A 19,031-nucleotide genomic window follows, 5' to 3' on the forward strand; every position below is an offset into this window, starting at 1 on the left:
CTTCATGACAATTTCACAGTTTTAAGAGAGAGAGAGAGAGAGAGAAAAAGAAAAAGAAAGAAAGAAAGAGAGAAATTTCAATAGCTCAGATGAGACACCACGTATCAGAATCCAAGAAGCAAAAAATCTGGGCATTCAATACTACATTCGTAGAATGTAACATGTATACATCATGCCAATTTTGTGAGAGAGAGAGAGAAGAGGAGTGGGGGGGGGGGGGAGGGAGGTGGTTTCTGTGACAGGTCAGAGACAACATTCAATACCATATACATAGAATGTCATGGTAGATAACAATTTAAAGAGCGTAGGAAGAGAGAGAGAGATGTATATATAGAGAGAGAGAGAGAGATTTCACAATTTTCCAAGGCAAGCTAATACTCATTCGAGTCGAACTTCATACCACTGTATGGAACCAACATCTCCATCAATCTCAAGTTCGCAAACTGACTTAACCAAGTGGGACACAGCATCATCGATGTCTTTGAATCTTGCAAGATCAGGTGGTAACTCTTCGCCAGGCCAGTTCTCAAGCCAAGCTTTCAGTCTTGTCTTTAATTCATCCTCTGATACAAATTCCTCGCTTTTGCCTGGTTCCATTAGGACATAAGTGTCTGTCTGCAAATAAGCTCTTCTCCTCCGAATGGCTTTCACCTGTCATTTTTTGCGATGGGTTGATTACAAATCAAATGAATGGAAATCTAGTATTTATAGAGAGAGAGAGAGAGAGAGAGAGAGAGAGAGAGAGAGATTGAACAGAAACTATTGCGTAGGAAACGTGGTTTTAATTTGAGAAAGCATATATGGCAAAGCAAAGAGCAGTGCAATTGCCAAGGTGTATTGAATATTGCAATATAATTGTTGACTGTATCAGCGAGCCTAACTATTACAATTGTTATCCACCAACCAACAGACCATGAAATTCGGTTGATCTGAATGGTCATTTAATAATTTCTCGAAAGTTCAACAAAGAAAATGTCCGCTAATTGTTAGTACTTTGAACTACTACTGGATCAAAGAGTTGAAAACTCAAACTAATAGTGCTCGTATCTCTCTCTCTCTCTTTCTCTGTTCCCTTCATACTGATCCCTCTGTTCTCTGCATACCTATCCATGAAAGCCTTCTAGCTTATCAAGTGAATTGCTCCTAGTATTATACATATTCTTATGAAAGAAGTTTCTTCGTGATGCAACTGGACTGCAGGTAAAATTAATTGGGAACTTGTGAACATGATCTCATTAACCTCTAGAGAAAACTAAACAGAAAATTAGATCAAAGGAAGAAATGCCATCATCTCCGAAAAGGCAATGAACTAAAAGGTGAAGGGGTGCTTTGCTAGTGACTCCACTGTTGGAATTAACACACAAGGATTTTAAATTATGAGATGGATATCATCAAATACTGTGTAAAATAACAACTAAATAAATATTCTTTGTTTTTTTCTATGGGAGACGTGAGAATGGAATTTGGTTGCATTATAGGGATGGAGCATTGAAGCTATGCCATAGCAGTTCGTAAAGCTTGTTTCAGAAATGGGATGAAATAATTTTCCTTTTGGTTGAGCTAAAATTACTTGTACATGTCAAGGACTTGATGAAACTAAAATAAATTACAACCCTTAATTTTGTCACACCGTGAGCAGAGGATCTCCATCTTCTACAGACTATAGCCCCCACACAAATATTCACACATTTAGTCAAGTATTTATATTGGCTGACAAGTGAGGACATATTTATCTTGGCTTCACTAGTACAAAGAAAGATATCTACTTACATATGCATTTGAACTAGCTTTCTACATGACAATAAACAATCATCATTAAAATATCTAAGATTATTTCCCATTAAAATAAGGAAAATACTAATATATGTTGTTATTTCCAGAAAAATTACCACTAATAGAATAATAAAACCATAAAGAAAAAATCAATATTTGCCCTTTATCACAAAGTACCTATTAGAACTCCAAAAGCAAGCCAAATTTGAACAAGTCAACATCAAGTAATTAGAGACAAGGACATGATGATCTGTGTGTTCCTCTCTAGTTTAACTAAGACCATTTTCCAAAATTGTTGTTTCCAGAAATTGGATGTATTGCAGATGTGCTTTTGTATGATAGCATTAACATAAAAAGAAACATGAATCAACTATTGGTTGGAAGAAACTTGCCTGTACAAAATGTTTTCCATTTCTAATTGCTTTTGGCAGCTCTAAATCAACCATGCAGTCCAGTCGAGTAACATAAGATCCTGGCATTGATCTGCGAAATGGAACCTGAATATGACATCTTGGAGAATGAGAACCTACACAGAACCAAAAGCACATATTTTTTAGAGACTAAAAGAGTGAGAATTTACTGTTTACTTTAAGCTGCATATATCATTTAAAAAGCTGTGCCAATTTCACATGAAAAAACTAACAAGTTACGGAAACTTTTATGCATATGTTGAAACTCATACCAAAAGAAAGCCCAAGCCAATATCCTTTTTATGCCAATGGAACTTATATGAATAACTACACCTAACAAATATAATAAGCTTAACTTGCCCAAGGTTGACTATTCATAGCATTAAAAACACTGAAATTTTACAAAGAGTGCGATGTAACAGCTGTCAACATAAGAAAAATTTAGAGTTACCAAATCCATCTCAAACAGAATAACATAAATGATATTATGAGGTTCATCCATCATCCATCATATAGCAGCAAGCATGATTTCCTAGCAACCTTAAAATAAGGTGCCACTGATATAGTTCACATGAAAGACTTATACATTGGATCTATTTTGAAGGTTCATCATCATCATCACCTGAGCCTTATCACAACTATTTAGGGGCGGTTACACAAATCTTGTTGCGTTATTGTAGGTTTAGGATTCATGAAAAGATGTGGCAAAGTTTTTCGCTGGCTGCCTACCCAACACAACCCTCCTCCGTTATCCAGGCTTGGACCAGCCATTGGGTCGATTTTGAAAGTTGAATACCAATATTTCCAAAATCAATAATGGCCCTTTCTACAACAAGATTGTCAAAATGGGTGCATTTTGAAGTATCCTTTCTCCCCAAGTTGTCTGGAATGACATTGCCTTCGTCTCTCCATACTTCAAGGGCCTTATGAGCCAGTTTGAGCAAACTCTGCCTTTTTATAGTTGGTTTCAGTGGCCTAACACTAGATACTTAAGCCAACATTGGCAGCCTGGTATTGAAGCCAATATTGTTTTGAGTGAACCTAGCCTCATTATGTGAAAGAGAGGAGCTAAGCTCTTCAAACATATAAGCCTTTGATCTAATTATGCTGAATGCTTCAAATATATGGAAAATTATAATATAATCAGATAGATGCCAGAAAACCAGAGCCAATTGTTATCATTACCATCCAATGAAGTGCTAGAACGTAGTGCAGAGAGAGTAGGACCCAGCATCTGCTTCATGTCCGATTCTGATGAGTCCGATCTCTTCCAACCACTATACATCAGTTCATTGGGCTGCGATGATCCAATGGTTTATGAGTAGTCCAAGGGACAGTGGCACACATTCCCTTCGTCTCATCCATTGGACTATTGCATACACCAGGACACCCTTCAATGCATGATATCCTTCACCAAGACCATGAAGAGAATGTATACACTACAGAACTTCTTAGTGACAATCTGGAATTCCAGTTACAATCAACCAATCTGTTACAAAATTAACTCGGCCACAGAGAACAATGTTAGCTAATAACTACAAAAAAGTCAATAATACCCATATGCATAAATACCATGCTTTTAATATGGTGGGATGGCAGGAAAATCACAAATGCGATTAACATTTTCTTTAGGAGAGGGTCTTGTTCATGGAAAAGTAGAAAGACATGACGGCTTTTGCATGGAAAAAGGTGTATAGACATGACAGCACAGCCATCCATCTTATGTGGCTTAAAACTCACGACTGAGTTTTGGGATTCATTAGGCATTCTTAATCCATTTATCTAAGATGGTTAACAATGGGTAACACACCTGATAGAAATCATAAAATTCATCAGGAAGAAGGAAAAGCAGTTTGCGTTCTTGTCAAATTCAGTGAAATTGAATCTGAGGAGTTTCATAATTAGATAATACAGAAAAGAAAAGAGGTTATTGGGATTCCATAAAAAGTATTCCATCTAAAAAGAAGAATGAGCTCTTTTGTTAACTAAAGAAGCAAACTGCACATTTGTGGTAAACATAGCGATAACATAACCACAATTCCCATTAGCTAAAAGGATTTTTCGTTTCCAGCAAACTTCGCATAATATGAGTCGTGTTAAAAAGAATAATAAATATAAAGACTTGGATTTGATGGGGCAAACCGAATCATCATAAACCAACTTTGAAACACGATCAATAGTTGGTCAGCAGCAACAAATTAGACCATAATACTAATACCCATCCTTTTGTTTTGATAATTGGAATTTAATACCTTAAACTTCAACCACAATCCAAGTTAAAAGCAAGAAGCATGACTCCTCCAATAAGAAGTCATACAAAGGTTAACAACCCCATCAGCAAGTCTAGGAATATGTCTGAAGGAAATCCTCCAATGTGAGAAGACTCATTCTACTTCTTTTTTCTCTTTTTTTCCATTATTGAAGGAAATAAGCATGAAAGCTGACTTGGAAGCTAGGGACTGAAGACGAAGAGGTGACAGCATGAGCATAAGACGCCAAATCAAGAAAAATAAACTTCTAAAATTTGCCCCAACTGGGTCTCGAAGAATTTCAACGAGTATATGTTGCACCTATCTCCAAACCATTAAATTTTCAAGGAAGTAAACCATAAAAAACAGCATTGGTTGGCATTGATAACCAATGATACATTAACAACAACAAAGGAATAATCAAGCACAAAGGTTTAGCAGCGATTATTTTAAATTCTATTTGAATTCCAGGAAGCTGCTCTATGATAGAGGGAGATATAAATATATCCAATATTTGCATGCTTTTCTTACCCTAAAAAATATTAATGTAAAACTAGTAATTCAATTCATTTATCAAAACTTAACCTGATAAAGCCCCATTCAATATTCTCAACTGATAAAGAAACAGGGGACCTGTAACAAACCAATGAATTAAACCTAGTTTGTGCGTACTAGTTGCAGAAGAAATAGTCCAAAAAAGTAACTAATTAGGCCAGGCAAGAAAAATAACGAAATTCATCAAGGACATATATTTGTATTATCATAAGAAAACTACTTTACTGTTCACAAGTTGCAGAGTTGCAATCGGAATAAATAGGATTTATGGGTGGCTGAAACAGCAGTAAAGAACTGTTAATAACTGACCCTCATTTAAACCCAATCGATTAAAACCGTTAGGAATTGAAGAACTATGAGATAACTGTTAATAACTGACCCTCATTCAAACCCAATCGATTAAAACTGTTAGGAATTGAAGAACTATGAGATAGGCAATAAATGTAGTGCTTCAAATTTTAGAGGAAAATACATACAAAACAGAAAATACCTCCACATGCAACAGATTATATTCTCTCTCTATAATGTGAGAGAAGGTCCTTCCATGGAGAGTCAGGAAGTGCATGTATTAACAGTGGGATCTCGTGTAGCGTGGCCAAGAAAATTTGGAATAATATCTTATCATTTCTACTATATAGTATCTATTATTGATTTAAAAAAGGGAAAAGTTTATATAAGGCTGCAATCTTAAAATGTATAGCTACGGATGCATCTCATAAATCTATCGAAAAAAGTTGTTTTAATATTAAAAAACCCTTTAATTGACCTTGATGACTATAAAAAAATATTTGGAGTCTCAAAAAATGAGCATTTTACAACATATTATATGGATGATCTATTTTCAAGATTTTCATATATTTATAAATCTACTTGATTTTAATCATTTTTGAAGTTTCAAATTTTATAATTAAATATAAAAATAGATTTTGAGATAAACTTAAAAATATTTTACATCAAAATTATATATTATGATCAAATTTAAAAGTGCACCTTAAATGGATTGTTTATGGTTGCAACCTCATAAAAATCGCACCCTTTAAAAAATGACAGAAACAGCCACATCCATTTTTCCAACTTCCCAAAGATATTATTTTCTGCAAGAGTCGTGCATTCCTCGGGCTGTATCGATTAAATCACAAAATTCTTATTTTTTAATTATTTTTATTTTGAAATTTTTGTTATTTTTATATATTTTATTTATATAACTTTTTTTGAAACACTCTAACGCTTCCTCCAAATTAACTAAAGCAACCAACTACGATTTTTTACGAAACTAAAGAAAGCTCTTAAGCAAATCTGACACTCCTCATACATTTTAAATCACACTGCTAATCCGAATAATATTCATTTTTGTAGCCTAGTCTAAGTAAAAAAGTTGATTTTTTTAAACAAAAGTACCTTGACTTGCCTTTTTATATTCTCTCTCTCAACCAATCCGACATAAAAATGTCACGAGACTAACACAACTTGTATATCAAAAGACATTTTGAGCAATAGAATAGAAATCGGTCTAGCACAAATTTAATAGGCCAATACATTTTGCTACCCACATTGTGCGCAGACTAGCACATTTTGAAGATCACAAGTTGGTTTGACACAAAGATGACACATCATTATGTCGGATCGGTATATTTTAGGAGAGAAACGTAGGTTAAAATGGGGGAGTATTTTAGTTTAAAAAAAAAAAACAACTCTTTTATTTGGAGATGGATGTAAGAATAAACATTATTAAAATTAATAATATAATTTGAAAAGTATTTAGGTGGGGGAATACCTAGAAAATAGGGTACAGGGTATCCATAATTTTTCATGTTCCTTATGTATTTGATTGTCCTCATCTCTAACTAAAGGTCATTCAATTGTATACCCTACAATTTTGGTCTTAATTTTAATGCCCTATTTTGTTCAAATGAAATACCTGAAAATTTCAATAATTTTAAATAAAATTTTTGTTAATTTTAACTTTGATCTCGTGCTGTTCTAATTCACACGAGTTTGCCTTTCCTTCCCTTGTGATACTAGCGTCTAGGTAAAAATGATACGAGTGTTGTAATTCAAGAATACATGTGTGTCATAATATAAATCATAAAATTGGCTATTCATACATGATATTTCTTAGCATTTAAGATGGAGTATCCCGAAAGAAGAAATTTAAAGATTCAAAAATGGGTAGGGATTTGGGGTCACTTTTGGTTTGGGTGACATTGTTCTCTAAAAAATATTTTCACATGAAAAAATTCTCTCATGTAGTTAAGTGTTGGAATATTTTCATATCAATTGATTTTTTAGTACATATTTTCACACCATTGGCAATTAATTGAAAATATTCCCACACTTAACCACATGAGAGAATTTTTTCATATGAAAATATTTCCCGAAAAACAATTTCACGCGAACAAGCACACATATTCTAGTGTGTCCACTTATTAAAAAATCCATCTTGGAGATCTATTTTTGGATATAAATTCATAATATTTGTAACTTTACCGTCGTGATTATAAATCTGAAAAAACAATAAGATTTGGGCTTCAAAAAATAGTCCACATTGTACTATTGCTTTTTGGAGGAAAAATATCGATAAGGTTGGGGCCTTAAAAATAGTCCACATTGTATTATTTCTTTTTGGAGGAAAAATATCGTTTAAGGAGTCAAAACCACTAGGTTCGTTTGGGTCCTGTCCTATACAAAATTTGCTGTTACATATCCAGTGTACTATAGGCAAAATTAAGAATCTCTCTAATATCTTTTTATTTGCACTCATGTCCTTATTTTTTTTAGTTCTTTTTTATATTTTTCAAAGATGCTATCAATTCGGACTTTCAATATCAGAACTAAAACCATGGAGTAAATCGTTTGAGAAGTTGAAATTCCAAATCAGTATCTTGTGAATCCACTGGTTCGGATTTTGAAATTTGGAACTGATTCACTTGAATTTTTCAGTTCAGAATTTCAAAATCTGAATCCACCCTTTCACCCATAAATATGTTTTAAGGAAAATTGTGGGGCAAAATTCAAAATTTCAAAAATCGAACTAAATTTCTCAATAATTTTAGTTCAAATATTGAAAGTCCAAACCAGTGTATGAAAATCGAACAGTTCAAATTCTAACTGCCCGGTTATATTGGAACCGGCCACTAACTGGTTTTGGTTTCCGCCCGTTTATGTTAAAAAATTCAAAAAAATTATATAAATTTTTTTTAAAAATAGATTTTGTTTGTAATGAATTTTTAATGTTTTCCATTTTTTTGGAAAAGATTGAAAATTGTTTTGGGGATTAATACTTATTTTTACTTTTTTCCATCTTTTTAGAAAATTATAAAAATTCCCTTGGGCACAAAGCGATTCTATAAAACCCATTTCTTTCTTTAATTTTCAACTTCATTAGATGTTGTTTGTTTAATCATATTTTCTTAGTTTTTTTTTGTATTTTTATATTTTTTTAACACTGTTTTTACCGCCCTAGACTTGTTTGGTTAGCCGGTTGAACCAACAGGTTTACCGGTTGCACCGAGTAACTTCTTTCAGCCCATGTCCAATCAACCATTCCGGTTTAATTTTTCTGCATTGGTCCAGACAGATGAAACATAAAAATAAAAAATTGAAAAACCAGGACATGAGTGTGAATTACAATATATATACATATGGGGATAAATTTTTAATTCTAAAAAATTGGAAGTTATTATTGTAAATTTCCCTGTAAATTAGTAGCATTATGTTTTGTTAAAAAGTTTACCAGTTATATGTATTTGTCTGTAGAAAGTAGAGGGTGAAAATGTGTGGAGACAGTGAACTTCATGGATGGAGAAGTAGCTGTTATTTTTCACCTATGAGTTCGTTATTTTCCCTGCAAAAAGCTGATTTTTTTGAGGCAAGATTCACAAGGAAAAGTTAGTCCAAGACTTTTGATACCTGGGATAAAACCTCTTAAACCTAGCACCCATTTTAAGGTAAAAAGAAATTCCAAATGTCTCTATGAAAAGATGACCGCCTAATGATTGAATCTAGACCGTCCAATTAAACTCAAAAGAGCTCAAAATCCAAATTGAACGTTTAAAATTAATAATCTATGGATTCAAATTCCAAATTATTATTTAAACATAGGGAAAGTTATGGTAAATATCTCTGTTTTTTTACTGATGTTTAAAAAATGTCCCCAAAATTTTATATTTTATGTATATGTCCATTTTTCCCATTCTATTTTATTTTAAAAAATGCGTATTAGTTGAGTACTTTTAGTTTCGAGCTGTACTCAACTTGGATTTTGCGAAAAAATAATGTTCAAACATATTCAGGCCTTTGATTAAGCTCAGTAGTGAGAGTCCCCAACATACTTATGCATTTGATTAAGTTTGGCTACTAAGAGTATCAAAACGAAGTTATTATTTTACATGTTATAGTCAATACTCTCAGTACCAAACTACTTTATCTTATATTCCGTATTGTTAGTACCAAACATTTTGGTTTTTTTTAAGGAAAAATATCTCCATAGATCTCATTTTCAATTTTCATTTCTCGGTTGACTTTAGGTTGCAAAATCTATTTTACTACATAAAAGTTCCCACTATTATATCTCCTAACCCCCCATCATATTTTATTCATTTTTTATTAATTTTTTTTGACCCAAACAAACCTAAAAAATACCTGGTTTTTTAACCCCAATATCTCTTAATGTGATCCCTTTCTCTCTCCCCCATCAACCTCCCAAACCCCTCTCTCTCTCTCTATCTCCCCCCTCACCTGCTCACCGGCCACCATTTTTGGCCGGCCACCATTTTGGCCGGAATCTTGACCAGGATTTGCAGGGAGAGCCCACAAATTTCAATCTTTTTGGCTGGCCACCATTTTGGCCGGAATCTTGATCGGGATTTGCAGGGAGAATCCACAAATTTCAATCTTTTTGGCCGGTCACCATTTTGGCCAAAATCTTTTGACCGGGATTTGCATGGAGAACCCACAAATTTCAGGTTTAGGGTTTCACAGACTGAATCTTTTTGGTCGGTCACCATTTTGACATCTTGATCGGGATTTGCAAAGAGAACCCACAAATTTCTAGTTTAGAGTTTCACATACTGAATCTTTTTGGCCGGCCACCATTTTGGCCATAATCTTGACCGGATTTGCAAGGACAATCCCACCCCCTTGGAATTCTCGACGGCCTCGTCCTACCTCCTCAGCCTTGGCAAAGCGTTCCCCCTCTCGATCCCTTGAACTATCTCCAAGCGAGAGTCAGAGTCTTCGAGTATTCGCCTCTGAAAGGCCAATGCAGAGGTGTAGCAGCTCATAGCATCATCATAGCAAGAGAGGGCAAAGTGCATGTCATCCAAGCAGATGGGGCCCAAAAATGAGGCATGGGCTAGCCCTGGGTCAATTCCTGAAGAGGATTGGAGGAGAAAGAGAGGAAGTGGTTCACAACTTGAATTGCTTCTTCATAATTCCCATGCTCCATCAATTGTTGTTCTTGTGATGTAGCTTTTCTTCTTACGGCTGTCTGGGATTGGCAGTACTTATCATCACTCACTATCTCCTCCTCCATTGCCATGCTTGATGTTAATCTTCTTAGGAGGAGGAGAGCAGTTGCAGGATGGTGATGAAGTCGAATGCTTGAGATTCATTTCATAGCGTTCATTGATATAAAAAGCAGCCAAAACACAGGTTTCTAGTGAGCTACTGGACAGTCTAGAGAAAAAAACACATGAAGAAAGAGTTTGAAACACGTGAGGAGAGAGAGAGTTAAAAAAAAAGATGTCGTTTTCAATTTGTTTGGGTTAAAAGTTGAGATAAAAATAAAAATAGTTATTTGAGGGGTTAGCAGATAGGTTTTGAATTTTTGGGTTCAAGAAGAAATGCAAGTTGAAAATAAGGTTTATAGAGATATTTTCCTTATATATATATATATATATATATATATATATATATATATATATATATATAGAGTTGTTCTATACTCTTAGTATCAAACTTTGTTAAAAACATGAGTGTGTCTGGACTCTTAAGTGCTGAACAGTTTAAACTTAAATATACCAAACTAATGGGCATTTTGGGAAAAGAAGTAGCAAGGAAAAAAGGGACCTCCACAAAAATAAAATTAAAATTTCGGGGAAATCTTTTGACGGTGGGGTTTGTATAAGGTGCCCTCCTTGTATTGTAGGAGTACGGCACATCTCTAAAATTTGTTTGGAGATGTAATTCCGATGTCACAAATCTTACGATGTGCTTGACATTCTATTTTAATCCCTAGTTATGAAATTTAAAATTTCAAAAGTTGTACAGACCGAATAGATCTATAAATACTTTAAAATCTTGAAAATAGATGGTCCACCTAACTTGTTACAAGATGCGCTAGTTTTTGCGACTTGAAATTCTTTTTTCTCTTTATATCTACAAATCTCGATGTCAAGATGATTAATAGACGACCTTCCAATGTTGGGACACTCGCTAGTGGATTTTTGAGATGCACCTTACGTCATTACCATAAGATTGCAACCTTACATAAACTTCTTTATTTTTAAAACATCAAAAGAAAAAAAAAAAATAGTTACCTCAAAAAATAACCATCTTGTTATTCATTGGCATCACAATTTTTACATAAAAAAAATATTTACTCCACCCAATCCTAGTAAGCCTATGTGCTATCCCACAATATTAGGGCATCATCATCGTCATCCAAGCCTTATCGCAATTATTTGGGGTCGGCTGAAAGAAGATCCAATATATAATGATATCAAAAACAAAAATTAATTAAAAAGGAATTCATTCGAATAAGTGGTGGGCAAGGGATCCGATCCGAGTAAGCCTATGTGCTATCACACAATATTAGGACATCATCATCATCCAAGCCTTCTCCCAATTATTTGAGGTCGGCAAAAAGATGATCCAATATATAATGATATAAAAAATAAAAATTAATTAAAAAAGAATTCATTCGAATTAGTCGTGGGCAAGGGAAAGGGATATAGATATGTGTGTGATTGGAGGTAGTGGTGAGCGAGAGAGAGAGAGAGAGAGTGAAATGAAAGTGCATATTGTAATCAGTGTAATTTCTACTTTCATTTCACATAAAGATGACTAGTGGTGGTGGTGGTGGTGATGTTGTAGGATTGAGTCTCTATCAGGTAGGGCTGCCAATGGACAGGGCCCGCGCAGGCCCAGAAAAATCCAGAACTGTTTCGTGTTGGCCCGATAAGGCCTGGCCCAGAATAAGCCCACCAACAGTCCAGCCCGGTAAGCCCGGAAAAATGTATAGAGGCCCAGGCCATGCCCGATAGGCCCAGAAATTTGATATCCTAGAATTGAAGTATGCATAGAAAACATTATTGATTCATACCTCGTGATTAATTAAGTACTTGATTTATGATTTTCCCATTTAGAAATTGGTCTTTGCTTCTCACTGGCATGGAAAAAGCCTTTGAAAAGCTGTGAATTCTTCTATTATTTAGGGCGAGAAGAATAGAATTACTAAATGGTTTCCATATACAATTAAGAAAACATGGATCTTTCTCATAGTTAAGATGTGTAGGTAAGCAACTTGTATTTACAGTCCCATAGAAAAATTTCTCTTTTTTTCCTCTGTTTTATTCTTAGGCATCTCTTACATTACAGGTCCATGGTTCAAAATGGCCCGGCCCTGATCGAGGCCCATCAACAGCTCCTGGCCTGGCCCTGCTTCAAAAGAGGACATCAACAGCTCCATTCGGCTATGTAAAGCATCGTGGCAGCTCAAAAGAGGACAAACAAACTCCTATGAAACTGACTTCAAACCACGAAGCAAGCAAGATGGAGAAAATTTTCCTCACATTTTGGTTGTTCAATTTCTCCCGGCCGGGCCCCTTGCCCATTGCCAGGCCTACAAAAGTGTGAAAATTGAAGCTCCAATGGAAAGCAAGTATACAAGACACTAACCTTATACTTTGAAACTAAGGCGCATCTAAACATACAGGTTGTTTCAATGCCGAAAAACCAGACCCTCCAATTGATCACCTTTACACTATTTTTAGAGTTTGAAATCGTTGAAGCCGAAATCTTCGATTTAAAGGTTTTCAATGCTTGAATTGCAATTTACAATGAGTTATGAGGTGAGGCTTTGCTGATTTTAATGGGGCTGCGGCCCTATCAAACCATTTTCCTTTAAGGAGATGAAGTATAAGTTTCCCGTAAAAAGCTTCCGTCCCCCACCAACCATGGCGATACATTCTCTCAGAGAGAGAGAGAGAGAGAGAGAGTTTGTTACGAAGAGTGAAGAGAAAAGATGGGTCCCCGACCACAGTTTGTTACCATCCCCCTTTCCAAACGCCGCAGGCGACGTTCTATCCTCCTTCTCCTCTCACCACAAACCCCCCTCACTTTCTCTCTCTTCCACCACCCTCCTCTTTCTCTCTCTCTCTACCATTTTCTCACTCTCATCAAATCACGCCCCTTTCTGTTTTCCCCATTGCTGTCGGCACTTTCATACGGTTGGCATCTCATTACTTTTGATTTTCTTTACTGACCCAGTTGTTTTTTGTCTCTCTAAATTATTTTGGGAGCTAATTTTCATTCATTTCTTTTATTTTTCAAAAATTTTAGAGGTTTTTAACATAAATTTCATAACTTATTGGGTTTAAGTCTTTTAATTGAGCTTTCTAATATAAATTTCACAATGTACTGGTTTGCGTGTTTCAATTGAATTCTCTCCTTTCTCCTTTTCCATATTTTTTTTTACTCAGGAATTCTTACCCAATCTTTTGATGCTGGAGAAAAGGACAAGATGGCTGGTGATCCAGGTAAGTTTTATTTATTTTAATTGCTTAGTTAGAAAATATTTGTATGTTTAATTTTATAGCATTTCACATTTTTTTGTCTGGACTATATTTTTCTTGGGATTTTGATGAGTAAAATTCTTTTTGCTTTTTGGAATTGGTCCTATTGGGTTTCTAGCCAATTTCTTTGATTTTTTTCCTTGTGTTATTAATTCTTTTGAAGAATTGGACCGGGTGTTGATTTTCATCATTTCACTTGAAATTTGTTATCTAGTTGAAAGAAAGTTATTTGAATTTAAAATTGGCGTCGAAAATTCTTTTTCATAGCTGTGCATTATTCCCATTTTTGGGAATTTATTTGGAAATATTATGTACACTCAAGATTGTCAATTACCACATAATATCTCATATTTTGGATCTGAGCGCTTTTCTTTGCTAAGAAAGCCTTTTAAATTTCAATTTCCAAAAGAAATTGTTGTTTGCTAGACACAACAAATGTCTTTTCTACATTGTTTCGAAACATAACTGGTTCAGAGAAGCTTAGGCGAATGCATGGAATTATGGAAATCAGGGTTCAGTTTAACATTTATATGAGGACATTGTGTATGTCGTAGGAGAAGCCGATGGAGTTGCATATAGACTAGCTAATGTGGATTTAATTATATTTTTCTTGGGTGATCATCTTTGTTCCCTTTTACTGTGTGCTTGTGTTTGGTTTTTGGAAAGTTGTAATTTTGCATGGTTTCAAGCTCCCTACGGTGAGAAAATAAAAACTTTGAAACATTAGGAGATGGTAGGGGTTCACAAACGTCCTCATCTACTTAGAAATTACTTATCTGATCGGTTATTATTCCTAAATTTGTTGGGCTTGGTGCCAATGTTCTTATTTTCTTTTTACTCAAATGTATCTCTGTAAAACAGGGACAACAAGAATTGCAGAATTGCACAAACAAATGCTATTTGCAAAGGACTTAGGGAGGAAAAAGAATCATGATGATGTTTTTCATCAGAATGATAGAATGACAAAAATGTGCAAATATTCTTTATCTTTGGCTACATGTTTATTGTTTCTCTTCGTCATTTTTTGCACCTTATCCTGACTTAGATAACTTAGAGGTAGTACATTTACCTTGCTAAGTTGTTGATCTTTCTTTTGCGTTAGTATTCCTTTTGGATATAGATGATCATTCTTTATTAGGACTCGTCTTGATAATCTTTTGTACATACTAATGTACTAGCTTGTTTGTGGTCAGCGCTTACCATATCATATGGTAAAAGAATATTTCATGGCTGTGCATTCTATTGTTACTACATACTCCAAAGTACATTCACATATTATTTGAGAATCTTAACAATGCAGGCAAGTCTTATTGTGGAAGTGAGCTCGCATTCATATTTACAATATTTCATGGCTGTGCATTCTATTGTTACTACATACTACAAAGTACATTCACATATTATTTGAGAATCTTAATAATGCTGGCAAGTCATATTGTGGAAGTGAGCTTGCATTCATATTTAGTGACTATTAGTAATAGTTTTTTGGTGGTTGCATAAAGTATTTTTAATGACTTGGGAAATTGAATATACTTATTGAGATATTATCGATTCGTGAATGAACAATGGGAAATATTTTCTAATCCTTAGTAATCAAAAAGTGGTACCTTGGCACTTTCACACTAGTATTCTCCTCAAATTACCAGCTAATATTCTCCTGCATTCCATGTCTCTTGTTTTACAGTTGAAATTATCAAAGTGGCGGTGTCAACTAGTTTTGGTTATTGTCACTCATGTTAAAACCAATACTGGGCTTTTCTCAGATATTTTCTGGTCTTACTCATATCACTTCCACCATTTGGAAGGTTTATCAGATCGTTTATTTGCTTGCTTTCTGTGTACTGATGCCTGGATGTTATGGCATTGACACATTTTATGCCAGTTGTTCCTCATGCTTCTTTCAGCTGAAACAAGACTGAATCTCCTACATAAATTGGCATTCTCGAGAGTGCTACACTTGGTTTCGGCATTGTTGTCATTATTATACAAAGGCTGCTATCTTCTTTGAATTTTAGTTATTTGATGATTAAAATTATGAAATCCATCTTTGATGGAATGAAAAATGAAAGCACTATCATTTGTTAGTTAAATGAATCTACGTTTTTTGCAGGCTAGTGATTCTTCATCCAATGCATGTTGGCTGTGATCTGCTTGTTTTAAGCCGTTTCAGCCAGCCATGGAATGCTCGAGAAAAAACTACCTCGAAAAGAGAAACCCACATACCAGTAACTGAAAGACAAAGAAAAACCCATTATAACGAATAACTTCATTTAGACAAGGCGGCGAGTGGCAATGGAAGCAGTGCACAACCATGGAATTAAAAACTACACGAAAACATTTCCAGAGGCTGAAAATGTAGAGGAAGACGATGAGAGGGTTCTTCTCGGTCAAGGAAAAATTTCTAGCAATAAAGAAGATAGATTTGCTGAGTCTTCTGATTCTTCTTCCTCTGCTTCCTCTTCTGATGAAGATTTCTTCCATTTAGCCCCAAACGAGCTTGGCAAAACAGTTTCGAAGGAAGAAGGAAACAATCGTGTGCCCAAATCTAGAGAAGACCTCGAATTGGGTTTCAGAGGGGAGCCAAAGATGGGACAGAAAGTGATTCTTGAGCCTTCACCAGCTATTCCCGAGCCCGATTGCATGGCTGATGGGCATGGTTATGAAGGGCCCATGCTCTCGCAGTCAGTTCACTCTGATTCAGTTCAAGCACCAGGCGTTTCTCTTTTACCCCCTAGGCCCTTTGATACCCAAGGTTTCTTGAGTGTGTCTAGGCAATCACCACCAATTCAAGTGATGTATAAATCTGAATATTCAAACCCATCAATAAGTAAACCTGAAACCCCGAGTGCCGAACAATATAGGATCCCTTCTTCTGTTTTTGCTAGAACAAAGTCTCAAACACCCATGGAATGGAGTGTGGCCTCGAATGAATCTTTATTTAGTATTCATGTTGGAAATTCTAGCTTCTCGAGAGACCATGTTTTCCTGTTTGGAAAGTCAGGGGAGCTCACTAATTTCTCAAGTAGCCCTCCTTTGGGGTCTCCTCCTATACCTTTCGTTGTGGGGTCTGATGCCAGAGAGGTGGAAGACGAGCATGATATGGGAATTGAGGTTAACACTGATGATAAGGAGGATGCTCGAATTTTGCATGAGGTTGAGCCTACGTCTCCTGATGAACATATTGGTCCTCCAGGGAAACATGCTCCATCATCAGTGCCTCATTCTTCTAGTATCTCTCACCATTCTAATGATAGTGGAACCAGCATCCGCTCTTTCGCATTTCCTATGTATGCTCCCTCTCTCTCTTTCTGTGGCACAAAGAAGCCAATTTATGTTGTTATTTAATATAGATCAATGATCAGATTGGCTTACTCTGCCATTGGAGTTTATGCCTATTTATTGGCTTACTCTACCATTGGAGTTTATGTAAATAGGCATAAGAAGGTGTATCCAAATCCAATGGCCTAGAAGTCACATTCTACTTTTCTACATGGTGACTTAAACTCTACTTGATCATATCACTATAAATTATTGGTCATTTTCACTCTTAAAACAAATTCGTTTGTCGCTTGTTTTGTGTTTTTTTTTTTTTTAAATTTACTTGTGGACTAAGACAAGTACTAATTTGGGCCCCTCTCTCTCTCTCTCCCTTTCTCATGAGGTTGCCTTTGACAATTATGTTCAGACTGACTGAGGGAGGACATAGCACATCTGTGAAGAAGGTTGACGATGACGCCACCCAAATAAGTCGGACAAGTCAGAAGAAATGGTATTCATGCATCTGCTGCTGCCAATTCTGCTTTTGAGAGGGTATGTACAGCTTCTGTTCTTGCTATAGCCTTTAGTGGAACACATTTACTTTTCTATGTTTCAAAACATTTTACTTCATATACTTCGATAGTTTTTTCGTTTGATTTTATCATGAGTTGGAGTTAATCATAGCTTTCTCTTTTCAATCATCTTGCCTGTGGGTTGTCCCACGAGTACTGCTGTTCTCCATTCTACTCCCCCCACCTCCTCCTCTCTCTCTCTCTCTCTCTCTCTCTCTTTCTTTATTGTGAATGTCATAGTTTAGCCAGACTGTACAGACAGCTTTGGTAATGCATTCCTCAATTTTGTGTTACAGCCTGTATAATTGAGATCTATTTACTGAACTCGGTGGGTAACTAATTCACTTGGTTCCCTTGTGTCTCTTCATGGAGAACCTCTGAAATCAAACATTCTAACAAGCTTCTCTTGCATCATTTTTTTTTTGGTTCACTTTTTCTCTCCTAATGTGAATTATGGAATGAATCTGTGTCAACATTGGAATACCAATAAATCATTTGCCTTTAACTCTCGGAAACTAACACAGTTGATTTTTCCTGCCATTTTCAGGTTTGAAATGTGAATATTCAGATTCTAAGTTTGTAACTTGGAGGTCTAACAGTGTAATACCGTCGATGCTGCTTTTGTTCGATCAAAAGCGTCGTATGCATTATGAGAATTGTATGAGTGGAGGGACTGATTGCGCTCTCTCCATTTACATACTGGCAGTCTCTCTCCTGTTATTGTAAGAGCTTTTTGTAGTTGTTGGAATCTTTCAGGCATGCTTGCGCCGATTTGGAAGAGCAGCATGAAATGTAGTGTTAGAAAGAGAGTGTTCCTGAACTTGGCCGAGTCAATTGGGTCGGGCGAGGCAAGTTTTGACCGAGTACTATGTACACCCTGAATATCATGTTTATATATTTAGGCATTCATTTTTGTTTATATATTTAGGCATTCATTTTTTAGGCACAAAACGCTTGATAGCATGTTGGTTAGTATGCATGCTAGAGGCCCATTTCGGCAACGTTTCGACCCCCACAACAGTGTAAGATTAGTAATTTTTTTCTTCAGCCCATGAAGACGTAGTAATTTTATTTTTTTGAGTTAAAAAACATGAGATGTAAAAAAGAGTATCACATGGGTCAAACATATGACATCTTAACAAAGTGGCATCTAAAAAGACGTACACTAAGGAGCTGTTTGGATACCTGGAAATATATTGTCTATTAAATATATTATGGACGTAATACATTACTGTGTAATGCATTATCTGTAAATGGATTGTCAATGTTTGGGTAGTATTTAAATGCAACTTGGGAAATACATTGCTATTGTTTGGCTAATATGATTAGACTTTGGTTTCAACATGATAAGTCATTAGAATAATATGATTGGAATAACATGATTTTATTGTGATAAGCCTTGTTTTTATTTTTTTTTTATAG

At 35.4% G+C, this 19,031-nt stretch overlaps 2 protein-coding genes and 1 long non-coding RNA gene across 10 annotated transcripts; 2 read left to right on the top strand and 1 right to left on the bottom strand.

Moving 5' to 3' along the window:
- Nucleotides 1–104: 104 nt before the first annotated feature.
- On the bottom strand, nt 105–5,677 carry CRR7 (chlororespiratory reduction 7). Of its 7 annotated transcripts, none has more exons than XM_088849425.1 (5): nt 5,478–5,594; nt 5,018–5,065; nt 3,369–3,645; nt 2,166–2,299; nt 105–651 (listed from the first exon to the last, which is right to left on the bottom strand). In XM_088849425.1, the coding sequence occupies exons 3-5, from the start codon at nt 3,466–3,468 to the stop codon at nt 379–381; spliced, it is 507 nt and encodes a 168-aa protein (XP_088705551.1). In that variant the 5' UTR covers nt 3,469–3,645; nt 5,018–5,065; nt 5,478–5,594; the 3' UTR covers nt 105–378. The 7 variants fall into 7 exon arrangements, with proteins under 7 accessions (XP_088705551.1, XP_088705549.1, XP_006845849.1 ...); XM_088849423.1 differs by having other exon boundaries at nt 3,369–3,672; XM_006845786.4 differs by lacking the exon at nt 5,018–5,065 and having other exon boundaries at nt 5,478–5,677.
- A 6,398-nt stretch (nt 5,678–12,075) lies between these two features.
- On the top strand, nt 12,076–12,982 carry LOC148780024 (uncharacterized). 2 transcript variants are annotated; one of them, XR_016042492.1, is made up of 2 exons: nt 12,076–12,208; nt 12,587–12,982. It is a non-coding gene; the product is annotated as an uncharacterized LOC148780024 (long non-coding RNA). The 2 variants fall into 2 exon arrangements; XR_016042491.1 differs by lacking the exon at nt 12,076–12,208 and adding an exon at nt 12,310–12,503.
- A 175-nt stretch (nt 12,983–13,157) lies between these two features.
- On the top strand, nt 13,158–18,528 carry LOC18435749 (uncharacterized). The gene is made up of 5 exons (XM_020668149.2): nt 13,158–13,437; nt 13,690–13,746; nt 15,890–17,066; nt 17,465–17,589; nt 18,157–18,528. Exons 3-4 carry the CDS (start codon nt 16,072–16,074, stop codon nt 17,583–17,585), a joined length of 1,116 nt encoding a protein of 371 aa, XP_020523808.1. The 5' UTR covers nt 13,158–13,437; nt 13,690–13,746; nt 15,890–16,071; the 3' UTR covers nt 17,586–17,589; nt 18,157–18,528.
- Nucleotides 18,529–19,031: the final 503 nt, after the last annotated feature.

This window comes from Amborella trichopoda, chromosome 10, assembly GCF_054954075.1.
Source record: "Amborella trichopoda isolate Santa Cruz 75 chromosome 10, AtrichopodaSantaCruz75HAP2 v2.0, whole genome shotgun sequence".
Classification (NCBI taxonomy): Eukaryota; Viridiplantae; Streptophyta; class Magnoliopsida; order Amborellales; family Amborellaceae; genus Amborella; species Amborella trichopoda.